At 35.3% G+C, this 18,955-nt stretch overlaps 1 protein-coding gene across 9 annotated transcripts in view; it reads left to right on the forward strand.

Moving 5' to 3' along the window:
- Positions 1 to 18,955, forward strand: part of LOC127853232 (epidermal growth factor receptor kinase substrate 8-like) — a 127,717-nt gene that overhangs the window by 50,037 nt on the left and 58,725 nt on the right. For 7 of the 9 annotated variants that reach the window (XM_052387546.1, XM_052387542.1, XM_052387551.1 and 4 more), the window contains 5 exons: positions 5,592 to 5,672; positions 6,185 to 6,312; positions 6,803 to 6,970; positions 7,303 to 7,367; positions 8,628 to 8,818. In XM_052387546.1, the coding sequence (XP_052243506.1) occupies positions 5,592 to 5,672; positions 6,185 to 6,312; positions 6,803 to 6,970; positions 7,303 to 7,367; positions 8,628 to 8,818 (633 nt within the window). The remainder of the gene's footprint in view (positions 1 to 5,591; positions 5,673 to 6,184; positions 6,313 to 6,802; positions 6,971 to 7,302; positions 7,368 to 8,627; positions 8,819 to 18,955) is intronic. The other 2 variants (XM_052387549.1, XM_052387550.1) reach the window with 1 other exon arrangement.

Below are 18,955 nucleotides of genomic sequence, written 5' to 3' on the forward strand. Positions count from 1 at the left end.
ACCTCATTATCTGAAAACTCAAGCGCCGCGGCGCAATGGATTTTAAAGTCCAGGCACCGCGGGCCCGCTGTGCTTAAACCGTCTGGGGAAATGCCTGCAATCACAGTTTACAAAAAATCATAGAATAGGGCGTTTAAAGCCAAATATATAGACCAAATATATGTAACATACATTTACAACAGGCAATGAAAGTTTTGTGTGAAAAAAGCTAAAAAATGAAGTCCTTAGTTAAATATCATATTCCAACTTCACACGGTACAGTGTTCAGAAGTAATTGGGTTAATTTGATTTTTTTTTAACTTTTTCAGGTAAATGCTGATGTCACCTTAATTCTAATGCTAAAACATGTCTAAAAAATGATCAATCATTCAAATACATCTACATGATGTGTCAAATGAGTTCCTGTACTTGTAAAGTACAAAAGAATTGTCTTTAAATGTGTGATATGGTTTCACATTAATACAAATAGACTTGCCTTTTGAATGCTATTCTGTATACAGGGTGAGTATGACTGATTGATGTGCATCGAAGCAAATACATTCTGACTCACTTGAGGGGAATACTGTTATCAAAGGTGCCATGTACACTACGCGGCCCGCAATTTTTGCCTAAATCACCGACACGCGTTGGTCATTATTTATTTTGGGTGAAAAATCACCACAATCTTGCGCGTTTCATCACACTAGGTCGAGCATGATCACCGTGAATGCTATAAATATAATCTCCGCAGTGATTCACCGCGATTCACCGTGATTCACCGTGTTCTCGGTCAACGTGGTGAAGAACGATTTTCCTACATTACATGTACATATATAATCTTCACAGAGATTATAGCAATATGGGATTATTAGCATTGTTGGCAGATATAATTGAGTATCCTTTTTAAAATGTCAACATGTATTTCACACCCATGTCCCTGACAGGTTTTTTTGGTCTTTTTAAATGCTGCGTATAAAACAAAACAGTGTTCGCACCTAGCTGTATGATACCGCACCTGGAGGAGTGATAATTGCGTTTTTGATTATGCAATTAACAGTTTGAAGCCATGGAGAACTCAACTGATTGTAATGTAATCGTCGTATTTTTCCGAGTCTCTCGATTCCCCGATACATACGTTTCAACTGTCTCAGTCACATACATGCAACTTCTTCCGTCTTTATCCATTACTCGATAATCCCGCATATGCCCGATTTCCATTTTAAAAGCGAATTCTGGTTAATATTGACAATAAGAGTCCCAAAGAATGTCATACACAAACGTTGGAAATTATCAAATGAATTTCGGCATATGTTTCTATTTATAGATTTGATGAAATAAGAGCCCAATCAGATCAGTTGTATTGTACATGCGTAAATCACCTGACACGGTTTGCACTGCGTCGTGTACAGCCATTTTTGGTTACAAATTCTAGCCACAAATTCATAGTGCAAATGAATTAAATTAATTTCTTTGTTCTGATAAAAAGCGCGCGAAAATTGGCGCGTGTATATTTATTTGTAAATAAACATTTCATAGTGGGTAAAACATTGATATCATTAATTTTAATTTCCATTAAAAGTTTCGTTGTGAATTTCAACTTTATTACCGGGGTACCTCGCGAAATACTTGGCATTGACATTTCCTGTAAATAAAATATAATTAAAACATGCTGTATTGTAACCATAACGCTGTTTCAGTTCCTTCGTTATTGAAACAATTATTGCATTGTATACTGACTATACACAAATGTCGTCTACAGTTCATAATATTCTTCAACGACCAATAAACAAATTAATTTAAGTTTAGATTTAATACAACATGTACACGTCATATCTGTTTATTGAAATTGTCAAACTTATGAAAATAAATATCGTTATTTTAAATGTTTTATGCAAGTCTGTTTCCGAGAGCATATATGGGAATTAACTGTGTGAGCTACTTCAATATGTTAACAGCTATACAATCATTGTTTTGACAGACGAAACATGCTTACCTTAAGTTTGTTTCTGGTAATACACAGGATATTGGATGTTCGGGGCTTGATTGGATAATAAAACAAAGACGCAGTCGGCGGTTTTCAGTAGAACTTTTGTACTTACCAACTTAATCGATAGTGCACATGCTTATCTAACATTTAGGGATCATCAACACGGGTCCTAGCAACTTCCACGGACCATAATACACAGCCCGATGGTTACTTTCAGTAGCACACGTGGTCACAAACTAACAAGTTCGAGTAATAAAGCACAGAGATTATGATCTGAAAAATTGCAAGAGGTCCGAAATGAAACAGAATGCCACCAAATCAAACGATTCACCGCCTAATTTTAAGTGTAACAAACTATGTTTGAAACATTTAAAATAACAATAATTCCGAAGGATCACGGCTTCCATTTTCAAAAGTTTATGCCGTTCAACATTGCTCGAGAAAAAGTAAAGACAAACGTTAACTATTGTTCCATCAAATGAATTTTACACGCTACTATTTTATTAAATAGATCTAGCAGCCGCATCGGGATTGGAGACGCGTACATCATCTGAAGCAATGTGTACATTTAAATTTAGATGCACATGTAAATGTCATTTTCTGAAAATGGGGACGAAGTTAAAGTATTCATTTTACAAATAAACCATTTGATATTATTCAAATGGTCGACATTTTTTATATTTGTGTCGTGTGTGTTTTTTAGCAAGTTTTATGCAAATATATATTGTTTATTTCAACGTTTAAAGCAAGTCTCATTTCCGAGATTAAACTATGTAAATTTCTTCAATATGGTTACTGACCTACAAATTCATTGACAGATGACATCCGATGGTAATTATGAAGTATGCAGAGAAGCTGACGAAATGTTAAAACAATGGCGTAGAAGTAAAAATATCAGGTTATTATCTGTACCTGTTTCTTATATCCGCGAATTATCGCCGAGTGCCTTGGCATGATTCGGAGTGAATACTAGTTGTGGCTGCAGAGAAACTTCGAGACCAAAAGTATCTGTAGCCGCGAACTTTGTTGGTTTTGCGTGAGCCATACTGTACTATTGTTATTTCAACAAATAAAGATATTGTTTTGAAATCAGGATTCGACATTCAGCAAGTACGGTGTTTACTTTCATATTGAAATACATTTTCGCGATATAATGTGATCGTCAATAATAATGACATTAGTTAATAAGTTGAAATTTAAATATAGTAGTCAATGCCAATCACGGCGATTCGCGGTGTTTTGCGATGATTTAACAGCAGATCTTTATCGTGAGATGGTCACAGTGAAATCACGGCGGAATCACCACGAATCACCCATAGAGTGTTATCACAGTGAATCACCGCGATTTGCGGCGAATCACCGCGATTTGCTACGTTGACCCAAACGAGGTGATCGGTGATTTAGGCAAAAATCGCGGGCCGCGTAGTGTAAGAGCTCCTGTTGGTCATTGGTAAAATATAATGCAAATATTTATGAACAAAATAAATATACAATAATATGAAAATGGTAAGATAACTTACTTGTTGCAAAAGTAGCAATCATTAATTGTGTTTTGATAGTGATAATAACAATCACATATTTCATGTTAATTTAATAAAGCAATAGTAGAAATATTTTTTTTGTGGGTTTTGAGGTTGGTGTGCATTACAAATATTTATTAGAACTGAACTGAAATGAATTGTGGAAAGGAGAAAAAAGTAGATAGATCACCAGTGTCAGTTAAAATCACCATATTGAAACTGTAAGTTAAAATCCCTTTATTGAATCTTAAATGTAGATGTCTTTATTACATTAATGTTTTGTGAATGTATTTGTGGGATTAGTTTTTAGTGTTTATAAATGAGCCACAGGTGTCTAGACCATTATAGTCACTGTGTCACCAGGGTGGTGAATAGAAGGGATTTCAATAGCAAACCCACTCTTATGAGACTGCTAATAAAGCCTTCAAAATATTTGTTAACCTAGGCGGTTGCCCATGTTACTTTTGTTGATTGCTCGAGGATTCATATTTCTGTCCTTCCCTTATCAATCTACAATCCAGATGACTTGGCAGTATATATAGATAGATAAACTGGGCATAATGCATGTGCGTAAAGTGTCTTCCCAGATTAGCCTGTGCAGTTCGCACAGGCTGATCTGGGACAACACTATACGCACATGCATTATGCTCAGTTTTCTCAGAACACGACTCAACTCTTCTTAATGCTGTGCCGTCACCACAAATCATGGATCAAACATTCTGTTCGATATTTTTTTATCATAGAGAATTCTTTCACACAAAATTTTTCATATAAGTGGAATGTGTCCTCTGCGACTGCTAAAGCTTGGAACATTTTTTATGCATTAGGGCCTGATTCCCCAGACTTTGGTTCCTATTATTATGCCCCCCTTCGAAGAAGAGGGGGTATATTGCTTTGCTCATGTCGGTCTGTCGGTATGTCGGTCTGTCTGTCGGTCGGTCCGTCCACCAGGTGGTTGTCAGACGATAACTCAAGAACGCTTGGGCCTAGGATCATGAAACTTCATAGGTACATTGATCATGACTCGCAGATGACCCCTATTGATTTTGAGGTCACTAGGTCAAAGGTCAAGGTCACATTGACCCGAAATAGTAAAATTGTTTTTAAATGATAACTCAAGAACGCATACGCCTAGGATCATGAAACTTCATGGGTAGATTGATCATGACTCGCAGATGACCCCTATTGATTTTGAGGTCACTAGGTCAAAGGTCAAGGTCACGGTGACCCGAAATAGTAAAATGGTTTCCGGATGATAACTCAAGAATGCATACGCCTAGAATCATGAAACTTCATGGGTAGATTGATCATGACTCGCAGATGACCCCTATTGATTTTGAGGTCAAAGGTCAAGGTCACGGTGACCCGAAATAGTAAAATGGTTTCCGGATGATAACTCAAGAACGCATACGCCTAGGATCATGAAACTTCATGGGTAGAATGATCATGACTTGCAGATGACCCCGATTGATTTTGAGGTCACTAGGTCAAAGGTCAAGGTCACGGTGACACGAAATAGTAAAATGGTTTTCGGATGATAACTCAAGAACGCATACGCCTAGGATCATGAAACTTCATAGGTAGAATGATCATGACTTGCAGATGACCCCGATTGATTTTGAGGTCACTAGGTCAAAGGTCAAGGTCACGGTGACCCGAAATAGTAAAATGATTTTCGGATGATAACTCAAGAACGTTTTTGTCTAGGATCATAACACTTCATAGGTACATTGATCGTGACCCGCAGATGACCTCTATTGATTTTCAGGTCACTAGGTCAAAGGTCAAGGTCACAGTGACAAAAATCGTATTCACACAATGGCTGCCACTACAACGGACAGCCCATATGGGGGGCATGCATGTTTTACAAACAGCCCTTGTTATCAATTTGTTTCAACACTTGAATATGGAATTTGCATTGGTTTGATGAGCATGACATTTCTATGTATTTTTAATTGAGCAAGGGGGAAAATGAAATCTCCTCAATATAGTGAATAGTATCTGCATGTTGAATATTATTAAAAGAACCTGAGAAAAATGACACAAATTATATCAGTAAGTTGTATTGAATAAAATATGCTGGAAACGTTTTATTTCTTTTTCAGAGCACAACAGTTTTGAAATGCGTGAAGGGAGAGACCCGACATATGAGGTGGATCACCTGGCCACCTACACAAATAAATCAGGTAAGATGTCCATTGGGTCAACATAACAGTTGAAATGTGTCATATGATATCAAGGCTCATGAAAGAGTGGATAACTCACTCCATGGTTTGATTGGATTAAATCAAAACTTTAAGAAAAAGTGATGCTGCATGGAAAATTAGCAATAGGAATTGTTTGTTTTCTGGTTAAATTTGCAGCGTTTTATTCTGATTGTTTAAGTTAGCTCTATTAATGAATGAACAGAACACTTAGAGGGTATATTTAAAGCTTTTACTTTTATCTTGTGGCTTAAGCCTTGACTTTTGACTTGTGGATAATAGCCGATACCTTTGACCCAGGTATTAGGCTTGATTTTTGAACCATATTTATGCATTGACTTAGCAATCATGATAAATATGTTAAGTCTAGCCTGTTTTTAAACCTTGACAATTGAACTATGTTAAAACCTTTAGCTTTTACACATAATTAAGCTTTGACCTTTCACCCATGATTAAAGGATTGAACTCTAGCCAGTGTTTTACCCTTGTTTTAGGCATAACAAACCCGGAGGATGGTCTCACAAAGCTCAAGCAGATGGAGAGTACGACGGGGATCTGGACGATGCGATGTTCACTGATCATTGAACGCTTTCACATTGTGATCATTGACAAGGGAAATGGAGTCAGTGACTTTCTTACTTTGATAGCGTTTTTTTTTTTTTTCTGCATGACAAAATGATTTTGTTGTTTGATAGATGACTATTTGCATTGTAATCTGGGTTGGGATACCCAGTGATTTTTTTACCTGCGAGTCCTGCGTCCTGGACTCACAAAAACCTCTGGGGATATTAAAATGTATTGAAATTTCTAAAAAAATAATACTGTTTAATATTTGAACTCATTCTTTTAATTCAGGGACTCAGAGATTTGCAAGTTATGGAGTCCCAGGAGAAAATTTGTAAAAATATCACTGGATACTGTTTGACAAGTTTGATATTTTTCCAATATATATTTTGGTCATTAGTAATATCACATCCTTGGAATAGAAGATTAAGTATGAACTTGTTGTATCTGCTTAAATATTTTATATCATATATAGTTATCTCATATTCGGCCCTTGAAAATTTATTTAAAAGCATAACTGTAATGTCTGCATATTATATTATCAATAGGATGAATTGGAGCGGTTCCCCATGGCAAATGTGTACGAGCCGACGGCAGTGCTGAAAAATGACAACAAGGAAACCTACAACAATCTGCTCCTGTTCACTATCCTTGATGATCCTCGACGCAAGAACAGTTCCTCAGATATGCATATATTCCAGAGCATCAACGCACCAGTAAGTAGTTATGTTTGTGAAATCTGTGTCCTTAACCTTATACATGTTGAGAACAAATGCATCATCAATTATGAACCTTGGATATACATGTAAGTTGCTTACTTTACTTCCATCATAATGTATACGTTTATACTGTGAAGGATTAGGAAAATACACAATTGTATGTTAGACAGTTTTTAAGTGAAGCTAAAAATAGGTTGGTATGGCAATAATTGGCTATTACTGTGATGTTGGGAAATGGTGTCAAGTTTAAAACAATCTAGACTCACTTTTGTAAACAATTTTTGTGTTATTAATTCATCATTTTATGACATGATGTTGGTGTTTTTCAGGCACACAACATTGTAGACGAGATCCTCAGAGCAAAGGGGGACAGTGCCGGTAGACGAGAGCCAGAGTGAGTTGTCTCCCTTGAACATTATCTGTTTTTATGCCCCCGAAGGAGGGCATATGGTGTTTGCACTGTCCGACTGACTGTCCGTCTGTCTGTCCGTCTCTCCATCACACTTTGCGTTTAGGTTTCGAAAAATGCTCATAACTTCTATGTCGCCTCAGATGTTACCTTTATATTTGGTATGCATGTGTATATGGACTAGGCCTTTCCATACGCGTACACATTTTGACCCCTTTGACCTTGACCTTGAACTTAGGGTCCGCGTTTAGGTTTCAAAATTAGCATTTATGTTTCGAAAAATGCTCATTACTTCTATGTCGCTTCAGATGTAACCTTCATATTTGGTATACATGTTTATATGAACAAGGCCTTTCCATACGCATAACAATTTGACTCATTTGACCTTGACCTTGAAGTAAGGGTCTGCGGTTAGGTTTCGATATCATTATCTGTGTTTAGGTTTCGAAAAGTGCTCATAACTTTTATCAAAGCGTTTTTTAGGGGGCATATGTCATCTTAAGGAGACAGCCTAAACAATAAGAAGATGAGAATGTGATAAAATTAGCATTTTGTCTTACGAAAAAATTCCACATGGTATATGTTCTGGTCAGAGACAAATAGGCAAAGGTAAATACCACATACAGGTGTCTGATTATTCTAATAGGAATTTGTACTATTACTTAAATGCATGTATAAAATAAAAATAATGTTTGAAGTGGAAATAATTTACAATTATGCAGATTAATTTTCAGAATAACAAAGAAATGCTGGACTCATGGCAGGACTGCCACATATCAAATTTGGGCTAGTTAACAGAAATGCGTATTCAAGTTCTAAATTACACATGTAAACAAAAGCTAGTAATTGCTGCAATTTAACATAGACATTTTAAAATAAAAAGCATTCACAGGAATGTTTTGCTGCAACAAATTATTTCCTTATTTGCCAATTTCAAACACAATTTAGTTGATATCACAGGTTCTTGGTTATTTGCCCTCTTCAGCTATTGGTCCTCAACCAGTACAATGAAGTATACTTCTAAGTATATAGTTTCCAGTTCTATGTATCTGGGCTGGTGAAATACAGTGTCTGTATTGCCCATACTGATACCTCACCACCCGTGAATGTGTATTTATTATGATTTGTCATTTGTGAAGTTTATTAAAAACTATGTGAAGTTTTTGTCTTAATGATATCATAAGTAACATCATTTATTTTAATATAAGTATTCAACAAGCATAAAGCAGTATCTGCCTGTTACAGAGCCTTCATACCACCGCCGCCAAGAGTGCCTGCACCAGAGCCTCCATATATCGGTAACAGTGCACACAACTCTAGCTTTGGTGAGCCTTCCGGTCCTTATCCCGGGCCGGAGGTTCTTCCGATAGAGGCTAGCCTAAAACAAACCCGTATAGGTGACAACAGTTTCAGTGAATCACGCAGATTCAACGATGGTTTGTAACATTATCATAACGGTCAATGCAACTGTCTTTTCAACAACCAAGTTTGTTTTTTCTCTATGTTAATGATTGCTTGGATTTGGAATTCTCAAGTGTTTTGGCTTTGATTAGAGATTCTAAATTAATGCTTTGGTACATTTGATACTTTTCTGCTTTCAAAAGTGTGATACTGTGTGGCCTTTTGTTTTTTAAAAGTTTATGGTGTGGTTTTGAAATAATATAGTTGATTTCACACAAAGACCGTATAATGTTAAGAAGTCATTAAGGAAAAGTCAACAAAGTGTTTTGATTATGATTTTATTTTCAGAACATATAATTAAATGTTAATCAGATTTAAGCTTATAGGATCAGTAATTGAAAATCTTTGTTGACTGGTCCTTCACTGAACATATAAAGTAGTGTGCAGCCTAGCCTTACCTGGTGTATCTAACATTTTTATGCTTTCACTGTATCTCAATCTTTCAGGAATCTTTTAGTCTTCTAATGTAAATTGTTTTGTTTTTTCTCTTGACCAAATGCTTGAATTAAGCTATTGTGATCACCCAATGTCTGGCTTTATGCCATTTAGTTGTTACTTCTCTAAAGGCCACATATTTGTATCAATCTTGATGCAACTTGTTCAGACAGTTTATTTGAACACTATCTCAGTTTACTTTGAATCTTGGTCAAATGTGACCAAAAATGAGGCCCCAGGTCTATTCTTATACAAGCCTAGTTACTGCGGGTAACATTTTTTTACACAATCTTTATGAAACTTTGTCAGAATGTTTTTCTCAACAACACAAGGGTTTAACTTCAAATCTGGATCATGTACCTTCACATACAAGATCCCCTGGTCAAATCTTAGAAAACCCTTGTTTCCACTTTAGATAAATGTGTTAGACTTTTTCTTGATGAGTTTAAATCTGTCATTTGTGTCCAAAACTAGGTCCACAGGTCAAATCTAAGAAAAATCTTGTTTCAACTCTAGACAGGGGCGTCAATTTTCCTGATTATTCCATAAATCTGTATTTGAACTGTTCAGTGTTGATGTTGAGACAAATGTTAATCTTTGTAGGTGGGGGGGGGGCGGCAAAGCTGTTCAATTTTTTATGCCCCCGGTAGGGTGGCATATAGCAGTTGAACCGTCTGTCAGTCAGTCTGTCACTCCGTCCGAAAAAAAACTTTAACATTGGCCATCACTTTTTCACTATTGAAGATAGCAACTTGATATTTGGCATGCATGTGTATCTCATGGAGTTGAACATTTTGAGTGGTGAAAGGTGAAGGTCAGGGTCATCCTTCAAGGTCAAATATATGGCGTCTGTCCGTCAGAGAACTTTAACATTGGCCATAACTTTTTCAATATTGAAGATAGCAAGTTGATATTTGGCATGCATGTGTATCTCATGAAGCTGCACATTTTGAGTGGTGTAAGTTCAAGGTCAAGGTCATCCTTCAAGGTAAAAGTTCAAAAAAAAAAAATCAAAGCGGCGATATCATGAAGCTGCACATTTTGAGTGGTGGAAGTTCAAGGTCAAGGTCATCCTTCAAGGTCAAGGTCAAAGGTAACAAAAAAAACATTTTTCAAGCGGCGTTCTCATGAAGCTGCACATTTTGAGTGGTGGAAGTTCAAGGTCAAGGTCATCCTTCAAGGTCAAAGGTATTTTTTTAATTTCAAAGCGGCGTAATAGGGGGCATTGTGTTTCTGACTAACACATCTCTTGTTTGCAGATCTTTTGAGAACAAATATTGTTATAGCTTCCTCTGCATTCCTGATATTGGTGCTTGGAACGGATTTTTTTTTATCAATTTCTGATTCTGGTTAGCGGATGGCAGTGATATGAATGGTAACTGATGCAAAAACTTTGCTTATTTCTGAAAAAACGTTGCAAATGTCAGCCATCTTAACATATTTTTAGTGATTGATTATCAAAGTTAAGCATTGAAATATCATATTGTATAGTTTGGCAATATCTAGGCTGTATGTGAATCTGGGTTGCATGCATATAAAATCATGTTCTTATGGACAAATCTTAGGAAAACCTTGCAACCATTCTAGAGGCCACATTTATGACTTGATCTTTATAAAAACTTGGTAAGCATGTTTACCTTTACAATTGGCCATGAATGAATCTGGGTCACTTTTTTTCTAGAAACAATGATCAACATTAATGAAACTTGGTCAGACTCTATATTTTGACAATATCTAAGTTTGACTCTTGGTTAGATGCTTCTATGTCATCAGGTCAAGTAAAAAGAAACTTGCTACCACTCATGGAACAGATTTATGACTCAGTCTTGATGAAATTTTGTCAGAATGTTTATCTTGACGATGTGAAGGCAATGTTATTATATGGGTCAAGGGTGTTAAAAAAATTGACCACCTGATAAAAATTTTCACTTTATGCTGTCCGTGAACTCTAGTGAGCTCTTAACAGCCATTATTGCACACTGTCATCTTTGCATAGAACAAAAAACAAACAAATGTTATGTAATAAAATATATTTTGAAATATTTACATCTTTGGTGTCACCAAGATTTTGCCAGATTATTAGGATTCCTGATAGATGACTGTCTCAACCAGTTATTACGAGACGCTTTGTCTTTCTCACATTTGTATTGTGTTTTACCTTATTCCAAGACAAGTATGTTGCCTTTGATTACAGAAACATACAAATTTTAGCAAACCCACCACAGGACTGAGTTATAGCATTAAAATCTGTTAACAAATAGATGTTATACATTTTTAGCTCATCTATTTTTTGAAAAAAAATTATGAGCTATTGTCATCACCTTGGCGTCGGCGTCGGCGTCCGGTTAAGTTTTGCGTTTAGGTCCACTTTTCTCAGAAAGTATCAATGCTATTGCATTCAAACTTGGTACACTTACTTACTATCATGAGGGGACTGGGCAGGCAAAGTAATATAACTCTGGCGTGCATTTTGACTGAATTATGTGCCCTTTTTATACTTAGAAAATTGAAAATTTTGGTTAAGTTTTGCGTTTAGGTCCACTTTTTTCAGAAAGTATCAATGCTATTGCATTCAAACTTGGTACACTTACTTACTATCATGAGGGGACTGGGCAGGCAAAGTTAGATAACTCTGGCGTGCATTTTGACAGAATTATGTGCCCTTTTTATACTTAGAAAATTGAAAATTTTGGTTAAGTTTTGTGTTAAGGTCCATTTTATTCCTTAAGTATCAAAGCTATTGCTTTCATACTTGCAACACTTACTAACTACCGTAAGGGGACTGTGCAGGCAAAGTTATGTAACTCTGACTGGCATTTGGACGGAATTATGGGCCCTTTATACTTAGAAAATTGAAAGTTCGGTTAAGTTTTGTGTTTTGGTCCACTTTACCCCTAAAGTATATGGGCCCTTTATACTTAGAAAATTGAAAGTTTGGTTAAGTTTTGTGTTTTGGTCCACTTTACCCCTAAAGTATCATAGATATTGCTTTCATACTTGGAACACTCGCAAACTATCATAAGGGTACAGTAAAAGGACAAGTTGCATAACTCTGGATGTCATTTTTACGGAATTATGGCCCTTTTTTGACTTAGTAACTTTGAATATATGGTTAAATTTTGTGTTTCGATCCACTTTACTTCTTAAGTATCAAGGCTATTGCTTTCAAACTTCAAATACTTTCATGCTATCATGAGGTTACTGTACCTGGCAAGTTGAATTTTACCTTGACCTTTGAATGACCTTGACTCTCAAGGTCAAATTATTAAATTTCTCTAAAATTGCCATAACTTCTTTATTTATGATTAGATTTGATTGATACTTTGACGAAACTACTCTTACCTGACATGCCACAATAGACTCCACCCAAACCATCGCCCCTGCCCCCCCCCCAAACCACCCCCCTATTCTTTTTTTTTTTTTTTTTTTTTTTTTTTTAAGATCATCTCACAAATGACCACCACACCCTCACACTATACCCCCCCCCCCACCCCACCCCCTCCCCAATTTTTTTTTAAACGGTTATGAAACAAAACTATTTATTTTGATTATTTTATGTTTGAAATACCGTCCAAACCATCGCACCCAATAATCCCCCCCCCAACCCCCCCTCCACCCACCCGAATCCCCCCCCTTTTTTTTTTTTTTTTTAAGATCATCTCACAAATTACCAACACACCCTCACACTATACCCCCCCCCACCTCACCCCCCCCCCCCCAATTTTTTTTTATGAAACGGTTAAAAAACACAAATATTTATTTTTATTATTTTATGTTTGAAATACCGTCCAACCATCGCACCCAAGAATCCCCCCCACCCCCCCCCCCCCACCCCCCCCCCACCCCCCCCCCCCCCCCCCGATTATTTTTTTTCCTTTTTTTCGCATTTTTGGAAGAAAATGTAATAAATGTCCACACCCCCACACAATGCACCGCTCTTCACTCCACCCCTCCCTCCTTTGTGATTGAAAATGAGAGTCCCTTCACCTTTAAAAAGAAAATAGATGAGCGGTCTGCACCCGCAAGGCGGTGCTCTTGTATAAATCATTGAAACTATGCAACTGAATTTAAATTGAAATAAATGATAACTGTTCTCAAATTAAAATCCAATGTTATCAGTAATATTCTGACTCCTCTTGCATTTGATAATAGCAAGCCGTATGATTCACAACCAATACTCCACCAATCCCATGTATGTTGATCCTGTGTACCGAACTGCACCTCCAGGGCACTTGCTGCCCATTGACTACCCCAAAACCATGGGAGACAACCCCTATCAATATGCTGAGACCATTCACATGGAAAAGAAGAGCAAGAAGGCTTCTGGAAATAACTTCAGCACCTGGAGCGCAGGAGCATTCAATCAACAGAATGTAATTGGAAAGAAAGGGAAAAAGAAGGGCAAAAAATGGTTCCATTTCACCTTGCATAAGAACGCAAACAAGCGCAAGCCACCCATAGAAGATGGAGCCATGGAGTACAGCAGCTCTACAATGCCTGCTCTTTATAGGTCAAAGTCAGCGTCTGCAGGGAACCTGTTCACAAACACGCTTAGAGAGAAACAGAGACAGCAGTTGATGCTTGAAAGGGAGAACTGGGACCAGACAGTTGTTGAGAACTGGGGGGTTGATGAGATTGACTCAGGTAGCTTCAATGTCAGGCTTGTACTACATATAGGAATGCCTAAACAAAATGCATTGCACTTTAAAGGAAATTAATTGCATTATGTGAAATGTGAATGCCCTTGAAATATGCATTACTGACAGGAAATTAATTATACCTATACCATCTTTATATATATATTATATGTACTGGAATGCATCTGGAAATTTCATAACCCACATGAAACAATTTGCATAATGTGAATGTAGTCTAAAGATACCTGGACTTGTCCATGACTCACAGAAAACTAATAGCCATAGGTGAATGAATAACACAGAGAATCTCACATTTGAATAAACTCTGCACTGAATGAAAAATACCTTATATTTGAAATTCAATTGGATGTAGGTAATTGCCTGTCAACCTGCATGAACACTGACATATGTGAGAGTGTGAGAGAATGTATGTACATTTACAAGTATGCAGTCATTATTCTAAAAAGGAAAATCCATTGCATGCCACACAATGTACATGTATAAGATGTCTGTTCAGGATGGAGGTGTCAAGCTTGCCTTACAGAGATGATAGACGTTATAAGGTCTGTAGCAAAATGTGCCAAGTCAAAGATTGATGTTATATGACAAGAATTTTTACATCAGTCCTTCATAATTTTTTCTAAGGAAAAGCTAATTTTGTACTTAACCTTCATAATTATGATTTTGCTACTATAGCTACATATAACTAGGTCTTTCAATTCTAAACATTTATCTCTTTTTTTTTTTTTACAAAACAAACACTTTCTTTCCTTCACTTAATGAGAAGTTATTCTTATTTTTATTTCTTTAAGGATATGCAAATACATGTAAATTACCAGTACAATGTGACCTAACAGATGTCATAAATGAGGCATGATTTGAAGATCAAAATGCGTAATACAGGTACCACTTAGAAATATTCTTTGAAGATTCACATGCCCAGAGACAGAGCTCGTGTTGTTTTTTTCCAGTTATCACATCTGTTTTTATTGTACGTTTTGCTCTAATTCTTCATTAAATCAAGCTTTAAGTCATACATAGTGCATTGTAACCCCTCTGGTGTTACCTTAGCAGCTTTTTGTAAGGAAGTGTCAGTGACTGTGAAGGTTTAATACATGTATAAGTTATGATGTCTGTTGTCTTACGTTTATATTGACATTTTGTAAAATGATGTATTTGAAATGAGAAGTGGAAAGAACTGAGCCATACTGGGCTTTATGCCTTAAGTTTGACTGAAATCAGAATAAATTTTAATTTGTTGATGAAAATTGTGATCAAAATGCTACCTGGGTCATAAAAGAAGCTGATATTAAAAAAAAAATAATCTGTAAATAAGTGTGTTTGATGTAAATGGATGGTGGTTCTTAATAAAAAACCTTAAGTAAAGCCCTTAAGTAACTGGGCCATGTTATTGCAAAACTGATCACTATTAGAGCACTCTGCTATCACCTTAATGAATTAACTTTTTTTGCATATTCCAAATAAAGTTACATATACAGTTGCTTTCCAACACCTGTAACTTTAACTTTGAAAATGATGTGATCTAAACAGCTAATTCACCATGAAAAATAGAGTGCATGTGCACGCACTATAATTCAAGATCATAATGCCATGAATATTAATTGCAACAGTTTAGACAAAAGATAAATTGCTTAACTACATTAGAAGCAAAATACACAAGATGAATGGAAGAAAAGATAAATATCAAGCTTTAGCTGTTGTAATTGGCAAAAAGAATTTGCACTGGCAACTTTTACCAAAAAGAGATAATATATATTGCACAATGGTTTCATACATTAATATTTTGAGAAGTTTCAAATGCTTATTTTAAATTTACCATTTTTATTGAACTAATGTTTTTTTTTAACCCTTACAATGGTCCCTAAACATCAGAACATGTATGTTTGTGGATTCTTTCAATGATGTTTACGATATTATGCACTGATAATGTACAATATTTTTCCTGTTGTCACACTTAACAGTTTCTTGTTCCCCCAGTCTTTAACCAGTGGCTATTTCGTGTTTGTTGGATGTTTTCTTCTTATGACACTTATGTACATTTTTTGTATGACACATATCTGAGCCTCATTAATTAAGCATGTGTTTAACGCTGGGTGTTGGTGTGCTGTAACTTTAATCTACTCTGTATCCATGTATTAACATATTGAAGTAAACATTTTTCCTGCTATAGTTTGATGTTACAAAATTTACTGAGTTCTTAATGGTTATATGTTTAAAAAGTAAGTGGCAATTTTTCTTTCCTTTTAAATTAACAATACATATTGCTATAGTTATAGTATTGAAAGATGGTAGCTATTAGATGTATATCTGCAAGTACATGCTTATGTATATTAATTACATATTTATGCCCCCCTTCGAAGAAGAGGGGGTATATTGTTTTGCACATGTCGGTCAGTCCCCTTCTCAAAATAAAATACACTTTTTAACAAAATACGCTTTAAAAAGTGTATTTTTTCTGCATTTTTACCGAAAAGTGTATTTTTTCTGCATTTTTTTCACAATTAAGTGCACTAAAGTGCATTTTTTCTGTATTTTCATTATCTTTTAGTGTATTTTACTGTACTTTAAGTGTATCTTCTGTAGACAAAGTGCATCTTTTTATGCAATAAGTGCATTTTTTCAATGAAGTGCATTTTTTGTGCATATTAGTGTATCTTCTGATTTGCAAAAAAAAAATTCTTTCTGTACAAGTGTAGTTTTAGTGCATCTTCATAAAAAAGAGCAACACTATAGCAAATAACTGAAGTTAAAGGACAGAGATATAGTGTTTAATAGGAGAATTGTACTGTACTGTTCTTTTTTATCTTCACATAATGTTTATGGTCTTTTATTTAATGCTTTCCGGTGGTTTATAGAGAAATATCAGTGAATTAAAACTGATAATTTCACTGTTTCAAACAGTGAAAATTATCAGTGAGAATTATCGATAATTTTCATTGTTTACTGTGAAATGACGTCATTTTTTTTACGAAATGACGTCATTATACCAGCAAAATTCGTTAGTTAAACTCTTGAACATTGTATATAAACTGTGAAAAATGCATTAAATAAAAAGAAAATTTGTTGGATTCGGTGGATTATCGACTTTAATTCACTCGTGATCATAGAAAACATATATTTTCACTCGTGGCTGCGCCACTCGTGAAAATATTATTTTCTATGATCACTCGTGAATTAAAATCGATAATCCACCGGATCCAACAAATATCCTCTATATTATTACAATTTGTCTGCTCATAAAATATGTGAATCAGTAGAGCAGCTTTTAAAGGGAAAAGTACAACTAAATCAGGCTGTGGGTAAATAATTAAAAATATTGAAAGTGTCAAAAAAATTATGTGGTCTTGCCAGTATCAATTATATCTTCACAACATAAAAAACAAGTATTTGAACTTTCTTACACTGATATTTAACCCCAATTCAATTAATGTCTACCACATTGACTATTAACATACATTTTAAAAGACAATTTAAATAACATTTATAATATTATATTTATTTCCTAACACCATTCAGTATGTTATATTGAAATATTCACAATTAAATATAATATGCTAAGTGTGCTGTGTATTATTCAATAAATATCAGATAAGATCAGGATCAGATAAGAGATCAATTAGCATCATAAACACTAATCCCTATCAGTGCTCCATCTAGCCAAAACAAAGGGGTGTTTATAAAATTTTGATTGGTTCTGGGACCATCTATTTGAAAACAAACCACTTTTGATTGGTTGGAGCACAGCAAGTTATTTGGAGCACAGGCAGTTATTTTTGTAAACAATTTGGTTTCAGCAACTTAAATTGAGCTAAATTTTTAGGTATAATTCAGCAACATTAATTCTAGTGTCAAATGTCTTGAAATTCTTTCAGCACATGAACTATTGTGTGATGAAAACAATGTGTATTTACTACAATGTGTTAATCAACAATAAGTTTGTTGAAAAGAAGATTCAAAGTGGGTGGTTAAAGTGATCAACAACTGCCGTTTTTGTTTTTTTGGAATGCTGAAGAACAGCTGTAACAGGTTTGTATTTTCATTTCTGCATCTCTTTTTAATTAAATTAATTATGATCATTATCATATTTATGTATTGTCACTGGGAAATGTAACTGGATGAGTAAATGTAATGCAATTTTAAGGAAAAAAACACCATTTGAATTATTATGGCTGTATTTTATGGTTATTGTCATCTTAAAATTTATTTATACCTATTTCTTGTCATTGAACAGATTTCTTTCCCCCATATTTAATCAGAACTTTAATATTTTATATTTGAAGGTTAAACCCCAAGGTGAAATTTACATTGATCGGAAGATCAATTGGACAGAATGTGCATCATCGCCTGCCAAAAAAGGGAGCAAAAAGGGGACTACCTGATGTATGGACATGTATACCAGGCCAACTTGAGGGGAACAGGAGTGGGAAACCGTGCCCTGTAGCTTGTCCTTGACCAAGAAAAGATGGATTTGTTGAGAGGTAAAACTATATAATAAAGGTTATTGCAATTCAAAGAAGTCACACTTCCGACCAGTCCACACAGCCAAAGGAGACCACATATATTAGTACATTTATTAACAGTATTTTCTATCAAACGTAATTTCTTTAAATTATTTATGAAAAGCGTTAAGTCACATGTGATCACGAGATTAAAATTGCAAAAATAAACAAACAAAAACAACAAGCCAACAAACTTGTTTTGATTTAAATTTATGATATTTATAGCAACTGTTGAACAAGATTACCATAACAGCAATATTTAACACTTACATTATAAAATATCTTTCAGGACCTGATCTCATATGAGATCATGCACGAGAAGCGCCTCGCAGACCATGACAGTAGTATTCAGACCTGATCAGCTGGTGAAGTGCTCTATAAAGGGTTGTTTATGAATGCATTCTTTGTAAGGAACAGTGTATAACAACAAATATAGTGACAGGGGCTAAGCTGCTAAATATTGTCAGCATGTATGCAGTGATTTTCTTTGGAAATTCAAAACAACCTGTACGTACTGGCT

The sequence above is a fragment of the Dreissena polymorpha genome, chromosome 12 (genome assembly GCF_020536995.1).
Source record: "Dreissena polymorpha isolate Duluth1 chromosome 12, UMN_Dpol_1.0, whole genome shotgun sequence".
In the NCBI taxonomy this organism is placed as follows: Eukaryota; Metazoa; Mollusca; class Bivalvia; order Myida; family Dreissenidae; genus Dreissena; species Dreissena polymorpha.